This window comes from Choloepus didactylus, chromosome 5, assembly GCF_015220235.1.
Source record: "Choloepus didactylus isolate mChoDid1 chromosome 5, mChoDid1.pri, whole genome shotgun sequence".
Classification (NCBI taxonomy): Eukaryota; Metazoa; Chordata; class Mammalia; order Pilosa; family Megalonychidae; genus Choloepus; species Choloepus didactylus.
The window spans coordinates 115,691,115-115,715,124 of NC_051311.1; the positions used below are offsets into that span (position 1 = coordinate 115,691,115).

At 38.4% G+C, this 24,010-nt stretch overlaps 1 protein-coding gene across 2 annotated transcripts in view; it reads right to left on the reverse strand.

Annotated features, from left to right (window-relative positions):
* The window catches only part of COL28A1 (collagen type XXVIII alpha 1 chain), a 228,999-nt gene that overhangs the window by 45,995 nt on the left and 158,994 nt on the right, over positions 1-24,010 (reverse strand). For both annotated transcript variants that reach the window (XM_037836765.1, XM_037836764.1), the window contains 2 exons: positions 14,908-14,976; positions 10,787-10,855 (listed from right to left, as the gene is read on the reverse strand). In XM_037836765.1, coding sequence (XP_037692693.1) covers positions 10,787-10,855; positions 14,908-14,976 — 138 coding nt within the window. The remainder of the gene's footprint in view (positions 1-10,786; positions 10,856-14,907; positions 14,977-24,010) is intronic.

Below are 24,010 nucleotides of genomic sequence, written 5' to 3' on the forward strand. Positions count from 1 at the left end.
TTGTATAAAAATAGAATAATGTCTTGAGGGGTTAATGATTAATTAAAATACAAAACAACAGTAATATCAAAACAACAGTAATATCAGGGTGGAAGGTAAATGGAATTAAAGTGTTCTAAGTTATTTGCCACCAGGAATTTAGTAAAGCTATTGATTACCTTTAGATTTTCACAAGATAAGTGTATTTTAATTTAAAGAGTAAGCATTAAAAAATAGGAAAAAAGAGAGAATGTGTAACTTACAAACCAGTAGAAGGAAAATATGTTAAAAATTAATCACAATATTTTTGATAATATAGTGCCACTGCAGGGTGGGGGTGCGGGACAATGGGGAAGATAAAAAATTAAAGGAAAAAAGTAGTGTTAACCTAAACCAACCACCAACCAAATTGTACTGCAGCTTTTGTTTCTGGAAAAATCCTTATTTTGGATGCCAGTGTGCAGCTGGAATCTGAAAAACAGTCCAGTAAATCTATTTGGTTTAATATTTTGTAGTAGATAATTATCAACCACTAAATAATATCTTTAATACTTGCAGTTGTTACATATGAGAGTATTTTTGCTAAAAGGAGATTGGCTTTTGCCTTTATTTTGCAATACTTAATGTACAAGCAATAGACTTCTAGTTAGGTTTCCTATAAAAGAGATCAGTTAATATATGTACATAAACTACAGAAATCATATACCAAACTATTTAAACATTAGTGCTTTTTCCCTGCTTAAAATATTATTTACCTAAGACTGCTTAGGACATTTGTAAAAGCAGATTAAATCCAGTAAAGTTTCTGATTATTTTTTTATAACTGAAGATGGTTTTTGCTACTGAAATAACATTTCAGCCAAACATTAATGTTCGGTAAAAAGTTGCCTTGAATAATTTCTGTACATTATACATGTTCTGCAAAAGGTGAAATGCTCTAATGATAAAAGATTTCTAAACAAACAAAATTAATCTGACTTTAAAACAGAAAGAAATGGGGAGAAAGGAACCATAGAACAGGAGGGATAAATAGCCCAAAATTAGAAGGCAGAAATAAATCAAAATATTTCAGTAATTACATCAAATGTAAATGAACTGAATGCTCTAGCAAAAGACATATATTGTCATATTGTATTTTAAAAAATCCAAATACATGTTGTCTAAAAGAGATATAAAATATAAAAGGATAAAAAAAGACTGGAGTAAAAGAGTGGAAATAGAATGCCAGTAAAACTTAATCAAAAGACATTAACTCATTAATTTCAGATAATAAAAGACTTTAAGGCCAAAAGCATTTCTATACATAATACCTACCAAAATCATCAAATGATTTCCTCCTCTTTCTTTTATGTCCCTATCTCCTTTTTTTTTGTTCCTTAATTCTCTCTCTCTGTCTAGAGGCAGACACTTTTCCTGCCTATTTCTCTCCATTTCAGTACTCTTTGCTCTTCTCCTTTGGTTTGGCTAAACGCCAGTTCCCACGACCCCAATAATGTGAGAAGCCGTCTGAAGAACTAACAACTGAAGAATTTTTCACAGGATGAAAGAAAGATTATTCTGGAGCTATCATCAGAGCCTGTCAGTTTGAGCTACAAATACCCATAAAACGTCATAATTTTGACTTTGTTTGGAATTTTCTGAGTGACCCTGAACAGGTAATTTTACCCCATTTTCCCTCATTTCTTATATTTAAGGAGAGAAGACATAATTGTAACCAGAAAAGGAAGGGTTCAGAGAATAAAAAGCCAACAATTGTAAAGGTCTTAAAATGTTTGTGAGAACAGTAACAGTGTAGATAAGTTGACTTTTCACAGAGGGCTGCCGTACAAAAGGGGAGGTTCTGCAACCCGCCAACCCGGAAAGGACTTGATAAGCCTTTGAAGATATGATGGCTGTAGCGGTTATTACCCATGCCAGGCCAGATCCCACCATAATTCCTAGACATAAGCCTAGCACTCATTTCAAAAGGTCACTAAGACCAATCCCTGTCTTCTGACAGAACTGTACTTGGGGGAAAAGATTTCCTTTTTATACTGCTTCCTTTTAAAAACATTAGAGTAGCAGGAGAAAAGGCCTACTGCATGTATCTCACATCTGGAAATGCTGACCTTTAATTTCAAGATGCAAATAAAAAGTTTGAGTGACATTTACTTTGCAAAACCTTAAAATGATCAGTTTCCTCTTTCTGACGTCTACCCTGACTTGCAATTCCAACATATGACTGGCTCTGGAAGGCTGTATGGAAGAAGAGTGACTGTGAGCCTGGGTTCTGATGTCAGACGATTTAAGTTCAAATCCTACCTCAAATGCTTCCTAGCTGAGTGGCATTGGGCATGTTAACTTAGCATTTCTGTGCCTTAGTTTCCCAGGGCCTACCTCACAGAATGGTGAGGCTTAAGATAATACATGTAATTTATTTAAAAATTCTATTTAAGAATATTTTATGAAAAAAAAAAATGTGTTTAAGAATATAATATGACCCTAGCTCTCTCCAGGGGCTCAAGGCTCTGAGTTGTAAAGTCACCTCTTAGCTTGCTGAAAAGAGAAGAGGGAAATAAATACTAGCAACTTACTTCTGACCAAGCATCAATAGGTGGGAGAAAGACAAAAGGCCTTTTATAAATTTTCAACAGTGAAATTCCTGAGCTATAAATATGTTAGCAACAACAAATAGTAATTTATCCATATCCCTGACTCAATTTGATTTCATCTGGAGAATATCTGTTATAAGAATGAAGAGTTATACATATATTGTACTTGCATCTTTATATATTAGATAAATATGAATGAGTGGGTAGGTGGGAGGAAGGAAGGAATGATGGGGAGAGAAAGAGTTAGACCAATTTAAACTGACAGCATTCTTATCATAGTTATAAATTACGTCCTTTTATAGCATGATGAGTAGTTTCAATATGTAACTGCTCAAATGAAATCCTTCATATAATTTTTCTAACTTTTGGAGGTATTTTAAATCTTTTTAAAAAAACAGTTGGCACACAGCATTGAACATTGTCTTTGAATTTCCTTCTGGAATTGGAAGAACCATCGTAAACCTTGGGGTAGGGAACAATATTTACTTTGGAGAAAATTATTTAGAAATTTTATTTTCCTTTTAGGTTAATGGCAGCATAAGGTATGCAGTAGGAGTTTAGCAAATTTCCGTGATGGTCACTGGCCATTGCACACAGGGCCTTGTTCATGGTAAATAGACTGTGCCAGTTTGGATGTACTATGTCCCCAAAAATGCCATGTTCTTTGATGCAATCTTGTGGGGGCAGATATATCAGTGTTCGTTAGGTTGGAACCTATTGATTGAATGTTTCCTTGGAGGTATTACTCAATCAACTGTGGGCAAGACTTTTGATTGGGTAATTTCCATGGAGGTGTTAACCCCACCCATTCAGGGTGGGTCTGAATTAAATCACTGGAGCCATATAAAAAGCTGACAAACAGAAGGAACTCAGTGCAGCTGTGAGTGACATTTTGGAGACCAACTGAGAGTGATATTTTGAAGAGGAGCTGCAGCTAAAAGAGGACAAAATGCCCCAAGAGCAACATTTTGGAGAATGCCATTTTGAAACGCAACCTGGGAGCAAGCAGACACCAGTCATGTGCCTTCCGAGCTAACAGAGGTTTTCCGGATGCCAATGGCCATCTTTCAGTGAAGGTACCCTTTGCTGATGCCTTACCTTGGACACTTTATGGCCTTAAGATGGCAACTCTGTAACCAAATAAACCCCCTTTATAGAAGCCAATACTTTTCTGGTGTTTTTGCAAAAAGTCAGCATTAGCAAACCAGAACATAGACAATAAATATAAGCTGGTAATAATTAATGATGATTCAAGCCTGATAATTTGAGAGTCTAAAATTTTCATTCCAATTCTGATTTAGGGAATTGGCTATTTTAAAAAGGAAACTTAATAATGAAAGATTGAGAGAGGAAAACACCCTACTATATCTTCAGTTTCAGATTCGGGAAGGAAAAAACAGTATCCTTTTTTCCTAACTGGCTTGAAGGAATGACAGCCACTTGATCCAGGATGTAAATGAAAGTGTAGATAAGAAATACAAATGGTCTCAGTGTTCACCCCAGTTAATAAATGCTAGCTGTCCCTCACCTGTACAACCTGTACTGAGAATACCATGGGCTCAGCACATTGGATTGTGATTTTTAACCCATACAATTGTTTTCAATTTGGCTTAAACATATAAAAATGCATAAAGGTATGGGGATGCCTTAGCTGTCTGAAACTAGGTGTGTGGCTTTGACGGCCAGGATCCATTTTTAGTCTCAGCTCTCCCCTGCCACAGGCATTCTGGCAGGTGTAATCCCAGAGTACCTAACTATTGAAATGTTTAAGCCTCTCATGTGGTTTCAGTTCCTCCTTTTCATTGGCAGGAATCATTGTGGCTATTTAAAAAACACAGGGAAAAGTATCATAAGTTAATTCAAGGATGGTTTCTGGTGTGAGTGCACACAAAATCTATGCCACGTTACTAACTCGGTTGTTTCAATTTAGTGTCTCACGCATGTGCAAGCTCAATTCAGTGACTGTACTATTATCAAGATTCATTTTGTTTTCTATTTTTGTTGCTGTTGTTTGTGGTCAAGAGGGGGAAAGAAAAAAAATGTTTTGCCTTAAACTTTTTACTTTGAAATAATTTCAAATTTATAGAACAGTTGCAAAAATAATAAAAAATTCATACAGAGAACTCCAATATACCCCTACCCAGACATTCAGATCCACCAATTATCACATTTGCTCTATCATTCTATCATTCTATCTATCTATCTATTTTCTAAACATTTGGGAGTAGGTTGTATACATCATGCTCCTTGAACACAAAATATTTCCACGTACATAGAACAGAAAATTTTAAATTCAAACACCAGAAAGTTAACATATGTTATATATATATGTGTGTGTGTTACATATTACTATCTTGGTAATATTAACCCCGTTATATAGCAGGTTATGAGTTTAGAAAACTAAATCCTATCTGTTTTCTTTTTAACTTGACTACCAGCAACACAGGGACATAAGACTTCCTGAAGTCACTATTTCTTAACCCCTCTTAGTGCATATCAAACCGATCCCCAACTTTTTATATCTGGGTCTTTTTGCTCCTTAAGCCAACTACATTTCAATGAATAAATCATTGCTATTTGGCCTTTAAGGGTGGCAATTTCCATGCTGTAATAGGCATACTCTAACCAGAAATCTAGTCGAAAGGATTCTGGAAACACTTTCAAAGCCATCAGTTCCGAAGCAGGAAGCAAATGGAAGACTGGCAGCTGCATGTGAAAGTTCCACTACAGAATCTTGACATTCTTTAACTCGTTAGCTTTTCTAGTGAAGGGGCACCAGAAGGTACCAAAATACCTGATGCTTTAAAAGTGTATTTGGAGTTTATGGAAACAAATTAAAGAAACACAAAGAAATCGACCAGCTTAACCACCTTAAACACTGAGATGAGAATCTTACAAAGCTCTGAGTTCCACCCTGAACTCCCAAATCAGAGAAGCCGTTTTCTAGCAGCTTCCATGCTAGGCCCTGCCAGTTGGACTGACGCACCCACCATCACACCTTGCATGTGTCAATTGCTATTGATATCCCAAGTAACTCTCAGGACACTGACCCTCCCCTTATTACCTGCCTGAGACTAGTTGCTAGCTCTTCATGCCAGCTTCGCCCCCCTCCTCTGGTGCTCTGCCCATCTCTCCCCAGCTTGAACCACAACTATCTGCAAGGTTTCTGGTGCCCCTCACCCTCTGCTCTGGCTTTGCTATAGACTGGAGTAAGCATTTTCTGTTCTTTTCCTGGCCCCATGGAACCTCAAGCCTCCTCTAGCTATTTGGCTGGGAGCTAGCCCGACAACTCAGACAAATTCTAAGTCATCCACTGGTACTCCTGATGTTGCTGGAACTAAGTAAGAACATTTCAAGGCTCTAAGGCTTTCTTTTTAAGATGGGATAAAACAAATGATGGGCCTGAACCCAGTCCTTGCAAACCTAGGAGAGAGGCTGCACTTCACATATCAGGACAGTGACAGGCACTCTGGAAGCTGCCATGGAGACCAGGCTTGTTTTTGTTGCCTCTTCTGTTGTGAAACAATGAAGGCAAAAATGCTCACATATTATATGGAGAGTTTTGATTTCAAAAATCAAATTAAGCCCAAAATGGCAAAGACCCAGTCTAGCAACATTAATTACGGAAGCATCAATATACTTCAGAACAATAATTAAAAATTTTCCATCTTTCCTAGAAACAGATTAAATTATGTGTGGCAGTAATTGCCAGCTGTTCACCAATCCCCTGGTTCGTCTTCTTCCTGGGCACACAGCCAGGTGATCTTTCCCAGCCTCTCTTGCAATTAAGTATAACCATGTGACCAGTTGTGCCAATTAGATGTGGGCAGAAGTGATATGTGTCATCGCCTGGACAAGACTTTAAAGAAGCAGATATGCTTTTACACAGTCTCCTTTTTCGCCCACTGGTTGTAAGTGGTACAGAGGCCCAGGGGATGGAGGACCATAAATGGAAGTCCAGGTTCTCTGAAAATTGCCTACCAACAAAGAATGCCGACACTGAATTGTTATGTGAGCAAAACCTCTACTGTGTTTGAGCCATTGTGTATCTTGGAGTCTATTTGGTACTGTAGCCAGGAGTATACTAACCACTACAACCAATTTATTATGTTTTAAAACATTAAATCACTTGAATGTCAGAATTCTGGCATGCCAGAATGTTCCTGGAAAATACAAAAGGGATTCATGAAAAGGGAAGAGAAATAGGAAGGGATAATGACATGAATAATTACTAATATTTACTGCATATATAACTGTGTGCTAAGCCTTTGATAAACACATTGCACATACTATCTCACTTAATTTCACTTATTCCTCACAATAATTTTAGGAAACAGTATTATTGTTATCCCCACTACTCAAGTTTGGAAACTGAGGAAAAGATGTAATACTAGGAAGTGGAGATGCCATGATTCAAACCTGCTGACTCCAGAAACCAAGCTCTGGTTGAATACCCACTATTCAACCATATTATTTTCACCATAACTTATGAAATTGGCTTTATTGTCCCCATTTTAATGATAAGAAAGTTGAGGCTCAACAAAGATAAATGATTTATCCAAGGTTACACACTAGAAAGAATCAGAGCCGGGATTCAGGGCAAGGTCTGCATTCTCTTCCTACATACCACTGTGGCCAGATTACAGAGAGAGGGGAGGGACCAACAGACCGAGTTTCCCTCCATTTCCAGGCCCCTGGTTGATCTGTTAGCTCTGGGACCATGTGGCCACTGCAATAATTACTATTTTTCAGCTCTGGAGACATTAGAAGTTCTGTTAGATAGTGTTCACTAAGTTCCCCCACAAGTCACTGCAGCTTTGTTTGTTTTAAAAACAAACAAACAAACAAACAAAAAACACTGATAACAAATTGGCTAGGCCCAAAATCTTAGCCCATCCTTGGCTACAGACTAACTACATGGAGGCCAGGGTTGGAACAGTCATGCTTGGTTCTAAAGGAAGAACTGAAGCCAGTAGCATGGAAATTAATTCTTTTAACTTTAATTCGTGTGTGGTCCACGAATCTACCTCAGAAACTCCTGAAAGTCAAGGATGGCCACTAGGAATCTTATTTATAAAAGGGCCTCCTGATCCTATGAGAGAGAGTACTAAGGGGATGTAAGGACTGATCAGGACCCTGGAATTGACTTGAACAAAAATGGAGGGAGGGAGACTAGCACAGGTCATGAGGAGGTCTGAGGACTGAGGGAAGAAGCCATTTCTGTCTGTCTTCATGCTTGGCCCTTTAACTGGACTGGCCTGCCCACTCATTATGGCCCTCCTGGCCCCTCAAGGACTAGCTGGCACATCACAGAATTCCTCAACACTCAGCCCTACACCTTCTCCCTCCTGACTTAACCCGGGAGATTTCTGGTATATCTAGAATTTCTATCTAGGGGATGGTTGGTGCTGGAGTCTCACAGTGAGACTAAAGGATGGCATACAACCTCCTGACCTACACCAATCCAGAGGCCAGGATCCAGGAAGACCAAGGCTGCTTTGGGACCATGGAGCCACAGTCTTATATTCATCCATCCAATCAGCAGGACATCTGTGGTTGGGATAAAGCACTGGGGCCTCTGGAGGAGCTGTAGCTCCTCTGTAGTGCAGAGCCAGCTGGGCCACAGGGGGCCTAGAGGAACTGCGGGGGGCTGCCAAGGTGCCACGGGGTGGGGTGGCGGGGTGTGTGAGCTTGCCATGCTCTCAGGCTGGTCCAGGACCGGGGCTGCCATGGCAGTGGCCCTGGGTGGTCCCAGAACCCCAGGAAAGGCAGGGGGAGGGTTTTCCTATAGAGTACTCTTTCACATGGAGAATCAGGAGAATACACAGGGGCATAGGAAAGGGATCTCCCACTTTCTTTATAGACACCCCAATCCATCTATGGTTGGGAGTCAGAGTGTCTTTTCTAAATACCTTTCTGATAATGTCACTCTTCTCTGACTTCCAATTGCTCTTAGGATTAAGACTGAACTCATTACTGTAGCCTACGAGATCCTGCAGTAGCCTTGCCTACCCCTGGAGCCCCATTTCATTCTATTGCACCCCCTCTATACTTTCTGGAGCTCAAAGCAGAATTGTTTTATAGCCTGTAAACTCCATAAGGACTAAGTCCATATCTCTTTTACTTACCATTTTATCCCAGCACTTAACTTTTTTGCTTGACACAAAAGGTGCTCAATCAGTATTAGTTGGTTGGTTGGTTGAATAAACAAATGAATGAATAACTGAAGAACCGATATACCAGAAACAAAGCTAGGTGGATGCTGGAACAAATCCCTTCTGCAATTGCAACCCAAGCCTTTATTTTCCCTGTGGTTGGGATGGCATAGGGAGACAGTCTAATTCAGGTCCATTATTAAAGGTTAACAGAAGAGCTTACCTCAAAACCTACTAAGAAGACAGACAAACAGAAGCAAGTTTTATTGATTCAAATGGCTTTTACAAAGGTGTGGGAAATAAATCAATGAATGAGTGTAAGAAATGAAATTTCACTGATCATATAGCCTTAAAGTGACTCGAGAAGAAAACAGCCAACTTGATGTTTCAGTTTTCTCCCTTTTGCAGTGATGGTACAACCATGGGACAAGAAAATGAGCAATTAGTCCTTAGGGAAAAGTTGGTTTTATGAGTCAGCCTTTGTCAAGGCTCACTGCCAAGCTGTATCAGGCCACAACCCTGAGTGGAGGAAAAGCTTATCTCATATCTGACAGGACACGACTGGATATCTGGCAGTTTTCATTTTGGTTCTTTCCCTATGATGGGAGCCTTCACGATCTAGTTTCTCAGGATGGAGTTTGAACATGGAGGACATGTAAAAGGGCGGGAAGCCTGGTGAGTCACAACGGGTGAGGACTAATTAAAAGTAACAGCAAGGTGTTCCTACCTGAAAAGAAAATATCTCCCAGACAATAGAGGGCAGAAAACTGGCATCAGATTAAAGAAGTAGAGGGACTGAACCAACAGCACATGTGAATTGAGCTCACGTTGGTGACAAGACTGGTGATCCTGCTAAAGCAAACTTATGCAAAACCATGTACGTCCCTCCTTTAACTGTAGAGTTTAGTGAGTGATGTTGTTTATGAGGAAGCAGATTTCTGCTGTATTTTCCAGTGCTTGAACACTATGGACAACATGTTAACTTCTTGGTCTTTGCTTGAATACCCAGCCAGATGAATGAATGACTGTTATTTAAAAGGCCTGCCACGGACTGGGAGGATCAACACACATTCAAGGAGTTTTACTCCTGACTAAGCTCCCTCTCTCTCCACAGGAGTAGGCATTTTAATTTCAACATGGGATTTTCACATTTATTATCTTAAGCTGCTACTGTTTCCCATTCATTAAGAAGTTCTGCTGGTTGAAAATGAGTTCCTTCTGAATGTTTCCACTTTTTTAGAGTCAATTTTAAGTATCCAGGGGTGAATTACTCCTTTTCTAAGCATAACAATGGTAGAAACAATAGAAGTTTATTTGGGGACAAAAAAATAGAGGGTGAGGATGTGTCAGTTAAAAAAAATCAACATGTAAGACATAGAAGAGAGAATTATTCAAAATTACTTGGTGACCTTCCGATGCCAATTTTTTTCTACTAAGACATGGGAAACCTTGGGTGTCCCACCTTGCTAGACAGGCTTGCCACTGCTGAAGCAAAAATAAAGCCAAATGAAGATGGTTGTGAATTTCAATCCTCTGACTCTGCGCCTAGAGCAGTGGTTCTCACCCAGGATGTTCATGAGAATCACCTGGGCAGCCTTTAAACCTACAGTCTCAAGCTTTACCCTCAGAGATTCAGATTTCATTCCTCTGGGGTAGAGCCTAGGCATCAGTATTACTTAAAAGCTCCTCAGGTGATTTCATTGTGAGCTAGGATTGAGAAGCCCTGGACTAATGAAGGAAGATGCAGATGAGGAGGGTAAGAGGAAGGGAACATGCAGCTCGGCATAAATTCTCCAGTCAGCTCAGAAACCAGCACAAACAACTGTTACAGTTAAATTTTTCATCAAGCAATTTATGTAATGTTTAGTATCCATGAAATTATTGTACTTATATCATTTGTACAGTTTTTGAATGATGTCTCTAAATATTGGATGCATTTTTAACTGCTAAGCTTACATTAAATCCAGTTTACAATAGCTATATTTTGTATTATTCATAACTTCTTCCCATATCATCACCCTAGTCAATTGAGAGGTGATTCTAGCATGTCAGGTAACTTACTTTAATTCCTTGAGAGCCATGGCCAGGGGGGCCAGGAGGGCCAGGCAAGCCTTTCTGACCAATGTTACCCTGTTGGAGGATGGGGAGAAATTGAAGAGAAAGTGTAAGAGGATTTAGGAAGAAATAACCTAAGTATTACTACTCTCAGCTTTGTTTCTACTTCAGTCTGATAGGACCTTCACCCACATTCCCTATGAGCTATTCATGTTTTAAATAAAGCAGTGTTTTTCAAATATTTTTAAGCCACAGAGCAAACAAACCCTTTGCAAACAAAATTTTACATATTATCCAAATATAAATAAAGAGAGAAGGCAGAGCTGCTTAGCATAAGCAGAAGTGGAGGCCCACTAGCCTGGTCAGCTTGGGCTGTGTGCTGGTTTGAATCTGTTATGTACCCCAGAAAAGACCATGTTCTTTTAATCCATTCTTGTGGGGACAGACCTATTGTGGGTGGGACCTTTTGGTTAGGCTATTTGAATTGAGATGTGACCCAGACCATTCAAGGTGGGTCCTTAATCCTTTACCCAAGTCCTTCGTGAAGAGGATAAAAGACAGTAAAAACCCAGTGAGCTTAGAGATAAATGCCCCAGGAGAAACAAGCAAGAACCCAAAGGAGCTGAGAGAGAAACACCCAGAGACATTTGGAGACAGCCATTGAAACCAGGAGAGAAGGACAAACAGATGTCGTCATGTGCCTTTCCACTTGACTGAGGAACCCCGGATGCCAGCAGTCTTTCCTCAGAAAAGGTATCTTCCTCTTGATGCCTTAATTTGGACATTTTCATGGCCTTAGAGCTATGAATCTGTAACCTAATAAAACTCCATTGAAACTTTGAATAGGGAGTAAGATCTGGTTGGTTTGTACAGATTAGTGTGAAGCCCTGATATATCCCAGAGTAATTTGGGCAGAGAATAAAAATGTATTTGCAAAACCCCCTTGAAGGACTGGGGAAAAATGTGGAAATATTAAACTTCCCCACCTGGGGAATTACTGATATTCTCATAAGCATTGGGGTCTACTAATTTAGAAGGCTGAGTCCTTGATTTGGGAGCTTGCCCTTATGAAGCTTGTTACTGCAAAAGAGAAGCTAAGCCTACTTATAATTGTGCCTAAGAGTCACCCCCAGAGAACCTCATTTGTTGCTCGATGTGGCCTCTCTCTCTAAGCCAAGTCTCCAGGTCAACTCACTGCCTTCCCCCTTCTACAGCACATGACTCCCAAGGGTGTAAATCTCTCTACAGTGTGGGACATGACTACCAGGGATGAGCCTGGACCTGGCATCGTGGATTGAGAAAGCCTTCTTGACCAAAAGGGGAAGTGAAATAAAATAAAATAAAGTTTCAGTGGCTGAGAGATTTCAAATGGAGTTGAGAAGTCATTCTGGAGGTTATTCTTACACATTATATAGATATCCTTTTTTAGTTTTTAGTGTATTGGAGTAGCTAGAAGGAAATACTTGAAACTGAAACTGTTGAACTGCAACCCAGTAGTCTTGATTCTTGAAAAACTTTGTATAACTATATATCTTACATGGCGAGAACGTGTGATCGTGGAAACCTTGCGGTTCATACACCCTTTATCTAGTATATGGACAGATGAGTAGAAAAATGGGGACAAAAAATAGGGAGGATGGGATGTCTTGGGTGTTCTTTTTACTTTAATTTTTATTCTTATTTTTATTATTTGGGGGGGAGTGATGAAAATGTTCAAAAATTGATTGTGATGATGAATGCACAACTATATGATGGTACTGTGAACAACTGGTTTTACACTTTGTAGACTTTAATATGTTGCTCCATCTAAAGAGCAAATTTTATGCATTCACTGGAGTTGGGTTTAAAGATATAGTAGATATTATGTGGATTGGTCTGGTTAGAATTTTTAAGAAAATCTATAGATGAAGCAATAGGACAAAGTAGCATTTCCCAGTATGTGTTCTTTACAACATAACCTTTGACTTCTGTAGTCAAATAAGATTGGAAAATGTTCTACACTCCAGTCTGTGCCTCCCCATGGAAATTCTAGTGCACATTAATATATTAAAGCATCTAAGAAGTCCCACAATAGAGAAGTTACTTTATTTAACCAAGAAGTTCCCAAATTAAATTTTTTTTATTTAAAAAATTATACTTTTAATTACAGAATATTGTTAGAATAATACAGATGTAGATAAACTAGTTAACTGTGACCGATACCATAAGGAAAACTGTTCTACATACTTACTTGTTAACTCACTCTCCACAACCATAGAAAACAGGCACAAAGTGTTCAGGGTATGTGCAGAAGCAGCCAGGGACTTGGAAGCAGAAGGCATGCAACAAGCATCAGCAGAGAGCCTGATGTAAAACTTCTACACCAAGTTCAACATAGCAAAGGGAGGGCAGCAATTGAAAGAGAAGAGACAGAGCTGGTCTGGCTCTTTCCCTTTTAACTTTTCAGCTGGAGTGTTCACATGTCGAGAGATGGCTGGGCACTTAAAAGCCTTTTCTTGAGACTTTCACCTGTAAGAAGCCAAAAGCAGCAGCAGGAACAGGTTAAGGGTGGGGAGAGGAGAGCAGGGAAGGAAAAGGGGGTGAAATACAGTTAGGTCAAGGAGAAGCTTTCTTCTATGACCACTCCCTGCTGATGCCAATAGTGACTCATAGAAGCAACAGAACTTTGATATTCACTAAAAATCATCAGCAATACCAATACAGGAAAAGACATAAATTTTGAATTTAGTCACCAAGAGCACATAAGTTACTCAACAATTAATATACAAATACCCACAATCTGCCAGATTTTGCACAGAACAAAAAACATGATCCCTGTCCAAGTCTATATTCACATAGGAGTGGCAACATAAAAAAAGCCCCTTGATGGGGTGGATTTTCACTTGTTAACCAAATTAAAATTTGATGGAAGAAGATTTGGGCAATGCTGGGTTAATGTAAGTTACTGTATAAGTCAGTCTTTTTCTTTCCAGTATGGAAAAAAGCTTTATCTTTTCTAACTATAAGTAGAACACCTGCTCACTGGAAAAAAAAAAATCAGAAATGAAGGTGTCAATAAAGAAGAAAATAAAATATACCCATCTTCCCATCATCCAGTGATGATTACTACTAACAGTTTGGGGGCTCTCCATTCATATAAAGTGATCTGTAAGGTTAAATATAGCCTACCACCAAAATAGAGTTGATAGGAAAAAAAAACAAGTATAAACTGGGAATCTTGGTAATTCTAGGACTGTCAGTAAAATCTGTAAGCCTTTTTCCCTTTCCTCTCTGATAATGTGGTACTAATTCACTTCTATACATTTGGGTACAAATAAATGGTCTTGGGTTTGGAATTTGTAACGGATGGCTCAAGGACACCTGTTCTTCCTATGAATGTGCCTGATATTTCTTTACCTTACTTTTCAAACAAACCAAAGAAACATTTGTTAAACAAGTGAATTAAACAATCAAAACAGGATTTCTCTCTCTCAGCACCATTGACATTTTGAGCTGGATAATTCTTTGTTATCATAAGCTGTCCTGTCACTGTTAGATGTTAGCAGTGTCCCTGGCCCCTACCCGCCTTCCCCAGTGGTGACACCTAAAAATGTCTCCAGGGAGGGGAGGGCAAAATCATCCTCAGGGAGAAACACTGGATTAAAAGATTAAAAGGATGGATAATCACCAAATTGAACATGGTAAAAGGAGGAAAAATAGAAATGAAAGCAGAGGGGGACAAAGGAAATCCCTCCTACCTTGTATGGGGACAATAAAACCAGACCCTTGCACTGATGCCCTGACAGGGTAGATGACAAACCCATGGCAGGATAGATACATTAGCTGGTGACCTGTTCAAGGGCCACCTCAGGCACCTCTGACAATACTTGGGGCACTTTGCAACTACTTTTAAAAGAGAGATCGACTTTCTAATTTCTTTTAGGGAAACTAATTCTTCATAAACTTCATAAATTTTCTATGTTACTAAAGGTTCACATGATACAACAAAATTAGGCTTTCTACCAGCAATCAAGGAAGAATAAGTCAATACTAAAATTAACACTTATTGTGATGTCAGTGTCGACTTGGTTGTCCCTTCACCTTGATGGTATCTCATCCTCCCACAGAGTACAGACACGAGGACTCACCTTTGGTCCTTGGGTTCCTAGTCCTCGAGGTCCAGAGGGGCCTGGAGGGCCTCTGACACCAGGTTCTCCCTAAAAAGACACAATGACTGATAGGTTACTTATTTTGTAACTTTATGTTGAATAATATTTCATAATAAAATATATTTTCAAAAATGTATTTTAAAAATCTAAAAACCCTTTAATTTTACTAAGATATTGATTGAGCTTTTTTATCCCATATCCCTTTCCTATACTTGACACTGTTACCTCTCTTTGTTTTCTTTCTCCCTTTCCCCTTCTTTCTCTCTTTCTTTCTTTTGTTCTGTTGTTCTTTCTTTCTTTCTTTCTACTTATGCAATCTTTAAACCACTTGATATGGGTCCATTTTGAATCAATCATATCAATTCACTTCTTGGCAACTGTGGTTAATTTCCTGTGTCAACTTGGCAAGGTTATGCTGTCCAGTTGTTTGATCAAGCAAGCACTGGACCGATTGTTACCCTGAGGATATTTCCCAGATTTAAATCATTAGTCGGTTGATTATATCTGTAGCTGATTGCATCTACAATCAACAGAGGAACCTGATTCCAACAATGAGAGATGTTTCTTCAACCAATCAGTTGGGAGTCCTTAAAGAGGAGAACTGAAGATTTTAGACATCAGAAAGAGTTTCTCTCTCTACTCAGGCAGCCAGCTGCTCCTGGGGAATTCATTGAATCCTTTATCAGAGTTCCCAACTTGCAGTTCAACTGGGAGATTTAATGTCAACATCGAGTTCCCAACCTGTGACCTGCCCTTAGGAATTGATACTTGCCAATCCCCATGGTCATGTGAGCCAATTCCTATAATAAACATCCTGTCAGCTCTCTTTTTCTAGAGAACTCTGACATATACAGTAACCTTCATTTTTTTTTTTTTCATAACTTCCCCTTTCTGGAATATGTAAAAGTAATTACCACCCTTGAGAATTTCTTCCCCAAAGAGAGAAGAGATAGAAAGGAAAAAAGAAGAGACAAGAATAAAAAGCAACCCTTAAGAGAGATAACCACATTCCAAACTATGTTGTTTCTGTTAATTTATGCAACATAGAATATGCTACTTACGTAGCATTTCTGCCACTAGAGGGGCAGGGTAAGCTCTGTTTGGGTTTTTCAGTTTCTCTGAGGCATGACAATTTCATAGTAGGGAACTATCCCCAGGAAAGTGATAATATTGATTAGGGTAGGTCAGGCCCAGTGGTTAGACCTATTTGAGATGTGGCTGATGGGAAGTAGCAGAGAAATAAAAATCTCTTCATTAAACCACCTTCCATGTGTCCAACCTTGTGCTAGGAATGTTCATATATGTTATTTGATACAATCTGATATTCAAACAATCCTGCATTACAATGATGAGTAATTTACTTAACTTCTCTGAACCTCAGTAAATTCACCAGATATGTAGAAAACCATAGCTACATTTCAAGGGGATAAGAATGAAGTGAGACTTCCAAAGCACAGTGCTGGTGGTGGGGTGGTATATGGGAATCCTGTATTCTATGCATGATTGTTCTGTAAGTCCACAACATCTCTAGTAAAACATTTTTCATTGGCTAATATTAGCCTATACATGTTTTAATTCCTTATACATTTTTAAATTCAGATTGATAGTTGTTTATGCACACTGTGAATTTTTATTGATATTGCTTTGAATCTGTAGATATTTTAGAGGAAACTGGACATCATTAAAATATTGAATTTCTAATCAGTGGGGGAAAAAAAAAGAATGAAGCAAGACAAGGCAGGGAGTGCTCCTATCACAGTGTCTAGCATGAAGTGGCACCTGGTACATGTCAGTTCCTCATCCCACCTGTTTTATTAAAGAGGAAACTGAAGTTTGCCCAAGGCTGCACAGCTATTAAGAGGCAGGGCCAGGAGGAAGCCACAATTACCTCATACCTTACTAGTGCTACCATTCTGAAAAACAGTTTGGTAGTTTTTAAAAACATTCAAGAAAATTTACCATATAATCCAGCAATTCCACTCCTAGATTTCTACTCAAGAGAAATGAAAACACATGTCCAAACAAAATTTTTAGTAGTATTATTCACAATAGCCCAAAATTGGAGACAACCTAAACGTTTACCAACTGATGAGTGGATAGACAAAATGTGGTATATCTACAATATAGAATACTATTTAGCAATAAAAACAAATGAAATACTGTACATGCTAAATGAAAGAAGCTAGATACAAGAGACCATATATGTAGGATTCTGTTTCCAAGAAATGTCTGGAAAAGGCAAATCTATAGAGACGGAAAGGTTATTGGCTGTCTGGGGCCAGGGACAGAAATGGGGGCTAACTGTAAATGGTCATGAAGGCTCTTATTGTGGTGATGAAAATGTTCTAAAACTGATTTATGGTGATGATTGCAGATCTTGGTAAATTTACTTTAAAAATAATTGATCAATGAGCATTGAATCATTGAATTATATACTTGAAATGGGTAAATTCTGTTTTATGTAAGATATACCTCACTAAAGTTATAAAGAAAAAAACAGAGGAGAGACAGAGTCAGGTTTTTACCCAGCTCTTCCTTGCTCTCTGCCCTAGATCCAGTTTTGCCCATGTCCTTTTATGAGAAAAGAGCTCACTACATTCAACAGTACAAAAATCATGGATTATAAGAATGGTGAAATTGTTTACACAGAAAAAACAGTCCATCCTTTAATTTACTTTACTTTCTACTTACAAACTCTAAAATATCTCTAGATTTTTTAAAAAGCCTGAAAAGAATGGGGAAAACTCCTTATGCTTTATTACTGACTTAATAATTTTAATCTCTACTCTCATAATTATGTATATTTCTCTTTTGCTTAAGGCCACTTTTGTGATTCTAGTGTCCTATTGCCATCTGTTCCATTTAGTACTTAGCTACTTTTGAGAATACAGGTACTAATTATCTCTTTAATGACTTTCCCCTACTGACTCCCAACTCTGAGAGGACCCAAGTTTCTCCCAGCTTAAAGAATCACTCCCACCAGCAAGAGCTCCAAGTAGAAAATAGAATTATATACATTTCTATTCTCCTTTCTGAGTACCTCTGAAGTATCTTTAAAGGGAGTGTCCATTGGTTCACCATGTGAGGGCCTCCAGCTACACCTGATTCACACACCAGCTAATTCTTAAAAGGCGCATGTCTTTTCCCTTCCATTTTGACACCCTCTAATTAAACAGGACACAGGTAAAAATAGTTAAATAGTTTTGACACAGAATCATTAAATGTTAGGTCAAAAATAGCCTTCTTTGCCTAACATCCCCAATTGCACCCCAGATATGATGGCTTCCACTCTAGTGTTTCTGCTCACTTCTGTCATTCCATGATGAGGGGAGGAGGTTAGAAAGGATATAGCCAGACATTATGTGCCTGATGTGATGCAGTAGGAAATACACAACCCCACTTATGAAGTATTCTGGCCAAAAAACCTGAACTTGAATCTGAAGTAGTCTCTGGATCTATTTACCAGTTTACAAAAAATACAGAGGATGGAGGAGCATCTTTAAAAACGTGATGAGAATGTATTCAGAAAAATCCTCATGGACAAATAACCCACACACAAGTACAAGGTAAAATCAAGGGAGGAAAACTTTTGATTAAAAGAAATTTAAGAGACATCTCAATCACATGCAATGTGTGGACAGTATTTGGAAACTGATTCAAACAAACCAACTGTAACAAATTCAGGAGACAATCTAGGGAATTTGAACACCAGATATTTGATGATATTAAGGAATTGATGTTAGTATTTTTTAGGTATGATAATGGTACTGCGGTCATGTGTTTAAAAGGGGGGTGGTAAATTTGAGAGACTAATACTAAAGTTTTATAGAGTTGAGGTCTGGAATTTGCTTCAGAATAATCCAGTTGTAGGAGGGGAGTCCAGGCTTGGGGAATATAGATAAAACAAGACTGACCATTGATAACTGAAGTGTTGATAATTATTGAAGAAGTGTGATGGATCAATGGGAGTTCTTTATACCATTGTTCCTGCTTTTGTATATGCTTAATAATTTCCATAACAAAATGTTTTTTATAACATAAGAAAAAGTAAACAAAACCACACAAAAATATCAGCAGTGAGGGCAAAGAAATGGTGCCATGAAGTTTACCCTAAATAAGGAGAGGAATACAAAATTTGAAAGATGGAAAGGTGGACAAAGCAGAGGAGCACACAGGTAGATTCAAGATCATTAATAAAATTTACATGTGTTTCATGTATGCTTAGTATGTTCCAAATCTTACACGATTTTTTTAAAATTATGAATTTAGAGAGAAGGCTGATTTCTTTTTTATAAAGTAGTATTTCTATTAAAATAAGAATTTGACATGCTACTATTCTAATTGTGATACTTTTCTTGTGATGATTTTAGTTACTATCTCCTTTTTGATTAGTATGAATCATACTAACACACACACACACACGCACGCACATACATATACCAGATGGGAAAGCAAGTGGGCACAACTGTTGAAACAGGTGTGGGTTTACTTTAGGCCAGCCTTGTCCATGCTATTCATTTTCCCCTTCATATTCTCTTTTACTCAGTTCCCCCTAACCTACACCATTTAGGAGTGTCTGAACACTAAATGCAATAGGAGAGCTGACCCTGTGGATACCTTATTGCCTTTTCCATTTTTGAGCCTTGGTCAATAAGCTTTAAGTGTGTGATTCCATGTCAACTGTGATATTGCCGTGTTGACCGTGAACAAGTTGTCCATCATTCTTTAAACAGTTGCTAACATATGACTATATTCTGTCAAAATAATCTTTGTATTTTTCTATCTATGTGAATGTAATCTAATATATACATATGCTTTTACTAATCGGATAAACTTCAAATCAAATCTTATCTTAACATATTTCGCAGATAAAAGAGTTGGTCTAAACATTGTTAGGACTGTTCCTCGGTGTATATGTACAGTAGATGGGAATATCAGGCACTACAGGAGTTGTGTGAATCCACAGAGACAGGGTGTCTCCTTAAGGTGGAGTCGCTGAAAAGGCATCATGTCTTTCGTTGTCCATGGGCCATGTGTCCATGCCAGGCCACCATACCTGGTGAATGTGAACAGAGGACTGTGGTCAGGACTCACGTCGCTGCCTGGTGACACCAGTTCTGCCATCAAGCAGCACTATCAATACCTAAGAAGAAGTGTGTTTACCCATGATATGCCGTTTTATTGGCAGTGGATAGGGTAAAATTCACAAATAAACAAATCACCATAGATACTTGAATCGCTGGACCTCCCTTCCCACACAGGATCTGAGAGTTGCTGAAGCCTGCAGAGGGAGCTCTCGCATTAGGAGACAATGAACAGACCTGAAAGCAAATTCTAGAGTTGCCATTGTAACTACATCCATCTATTTCCTAAGATGGCATGCAGCCTAAACCTATCCCTGCTCCCAGTCCCGACTCTTTCAAAACAGAATAACTAAATTGCCTACTGCTTCCTCTCAGGCCATAAAGGGGAATCTAGACAGGAAATACTCCTTTCATTTTCATAGGAAATGGCCAAGTTTAGATTTATCTGTAGAACTTGTAATGTGGACTTAAATGATCCAGTGAAGGTTTTATTTAGACCCTAACTTTGCTGAGTAGTTCATTTACCCCTTTAAAAACATACATAATCTTATAATGGACCTAGTAATCATTCACTGAACTCTTCACTTTTTTAAAAAGGAAGAAAGAAAAAGAAAAATGAAAGGGCCATCATACTATCACATTCATTCATTTTCTCATTAGTAAATCTTTGCTTTGGCTAATGATAAAACTATTAAAATTAACAATACAATAACTAACATTTGTTACATTTATTATGTGGCAAGTACTTTTCATTCATTATCTTATTTGATCCTATCAACATCAACTAACTCCATTTTACAGATAAGGAAACTGAGGCAAGAGAGTTTACATGACTTGCCAAAGACCACCTAACCTGAAGCAATTCAAACCCAAGTCTGATCCAGAGCCCACCTCACACCTCCATGTTGGACAGGACTACTTGTAAGATGTCAACTTCTCCATAGACTTTCATCCAGCTGCCATTTAATACAAACACAGTGGCTATGGAAGTCACTTACCTATGTTGAGTCAATCATACCCTCTCAAGGGGAAGAAAGAAAACATCCTGGGTTATAAGAGCCCTAAGATTCCCCACAGGACCTGAGCAAGTACACAACTGTCTAAAGCTTCCCTTTCTACCTTTCTCCCTCCATTGCCATTCTTAGTTTTGTGGTTTATCCCAGTGCTTTAATCGGTCTCATTCCAGAGCTCCTATCTACACAAATTCTTAACTCTCATTTCATCCATTCTAGAATGTATTTGATTTGGCAGAGTAATGTATACCATGACTATTGCTACTACTAATAATGCTTTAGTAGGTTGGAATTCAATAAAATGTTTTATAAACATTATTTCACTTACTCCTCAGAATAATTCTTTGAAGTAGGTATTATTATCCCAAATCACAAATAAAGATACTAAGTCTCAGGGAGATGAAATGACTAGCTAAGGTCACACAGATAGTAAGTGGCAAGGGTTTCCAGGTAGAGCAATGACAAAGAAGTAAACTATTACACTTTATACATTTATAAAATTTAAATACAATATTTGAGCAGATAGTCCTCTTAAAGGAAACACAACACATTAGTCTATCTCCCTCCCCCCACCAAACACACTTATTGATAAGGGTTTAATCACAATCTCTCTCTCTGTTTGTGTAAATTAAGTACCTCCCACTCTTTGAAAGGACTGTGGAAGCATGTTTAGTTGTTATAGAAGTGATTTCATGCTTTTCTACCTTGGGGACAATAAAAAGCAAATTGCATTCACTGTGGAATCAGCCTTTTATGAATTTTTCAAGGTATGGTACTCTGAAGATTCTACCAAATGATGACACCAAGGAATGACTGAGTTTTAAAACACAATAGAAGAAGTTAAAGTGATGATCAGCAGCTGCTTAAAGTTTCTTTCTTTCTGGCTTTTAAATTAAAATTAAGATGTAACTATTAAGGCTCTAACTACCACAGATACGGTTTAGTAACACATGGTTGCTGGAATGTCAATGGAAATTTTAGAGCCCTTATTCTAAGCTTATGGACCGACAACCCTCCCAGATGTTGATGATGGGTATTGATCATTGTTTGGCCATTGTCATTGATGGGCCATTGTCAAATCACTCAGTTACTCCTCACTGACACCCTTTAATACAAAAAGGGAGGCAGGAATAATTAGCAGCATGATTATCATGCAGATGAGGAAATAATCAAGAAGATGCTATAAAATAAATTATTCAAATTACTATAACATTTCCTTTCAGGTGCTTTTCCAGCTTTAAATTTCAAAATATTTAAAATTATTTCAATTCTTCAAATCAATTTCTCTCCTAGAACTTCACTATTGATTTGTCAAAATAGCAGTATCTCATAGTCCGTGATAACTTAAAAACTTGCTTTACAACTTAGAGAGATTTGTTGTTGATCGTTTCTTCTTTTTCTCAAAATCAACTCATCAAAGATGAACAATGATTCCCCTGTGCCAGTAATGTATCATTGGAGAGGGAGAGTTTTTCTTACCTTGAAAATAGAAACATTGGAAGTGCCGCTAAAGACAGGGGAAAGAGCAGGCTCTCTTGAATTGATATTCATATAATTTTCCACTGGGTGAAATTTCCTCCAGTCTGCATGATTTGAAATACCAATGTGTTGATGGTGATATGGGAGGTGAAAGTGAAGGAGATTTGGTTTGTGTATCCAAAGCTGCAGGAAAGGTATGTACACACTTCTGGGGAGAGAAATGCAGTGCTAGGAAAACAGCAAGGAGAGGAGAGAGACTAGCAACACTGAAAGGATGGGATAGACTGGGGCACCCTTCTGATTTTAAAGATCATGAATAGAACTGAGATGGGGAGTAACCTTGAAAAGTTACCTAGTCAAGTTTTCCTGGTCTTGAATGTGACCTTTTCTGAAACTTGAGGGTTTCAAGCTTTATATGGCTCCGGCTTTATCTTGCCCTGTTTTGGCCTTACTGTCCTGCCCGAAGCACTTTTACAGTCACATTATAGGGAGGGGAGTTTCTTCAATTTCACTTTGGAATTGCCCACCCGTAACTTCATTATCGTTAAGTTCTGTGTCTTAAGTCCACCCTCCTTGTCGGGCACTGTTCAAAATGGAGTTCCTTGTCTAGTTCATGTCCACCAATGGAATCCACAAATTCCTAATGCATCTCTGTGTGAATTGGGCCTCTGTTCCGCTGCTGCCTGTTGGTGGTATGCACATATGTGAGCCATTGCAGAGAACAGAGGGCCAATTCAGATGCTGGGAACATTTCTAGAATAATGATACTCAGTGGAATTTCACGCAGACTTGCATTTTAATTTATGAGTATGGGCCATTTTTGTCAAATAAAGGATGTATTTACAATATTGAAACATTTAAAGCTTTTGAGAAACATTTAACTCTTTTGGGGTTGGGGTTTATGCTTCTCTTTAATGTTTACATAAAAATTTAAGTTTTTACAATAGGAAAACTAGGATGGAAAGAGAAACAATCCAACTATACACTATACTGTGCTGGCAGCACTGGAGATTGAGCACCTGTGAATCAGGGCAAATCATTCATTCTGCTCTGATTTCTTCATCCATTCATTCATCCATTCATTCATTCATCCATATTCATAGTCTCCTTCTCATACACAATCACAAATACCATATCAAAGATGTTTACATTGTAAACAGGCAAGTTGTTCAACCTTTCTGGTCCTCACTTTCCTTATCTCTACAATAAGGGAGTTGTTCAAAATTCTATGACATTCTGGAAATATTTAGATAGTACATAATAATTACAATAATATCAACAACAATCCAACAAGTCTTTTCTGCCCCAGAGACTTTATTGCAACCACATGATGGTTAAGAGGTCCGTTGAGGGTCCCAAAATCCAGGTCAGACTTCCTCTGTGGAAGCGTTGTCTGAGCCCAATTGTTCTGAGGCTTTACAAAAAGCCTATGATTTTTCCTGCAATGAGTGAGCACACTGAGGGGACTAAGAGAGCTAATGAGATGTGTAGCAGGATGCACCTATC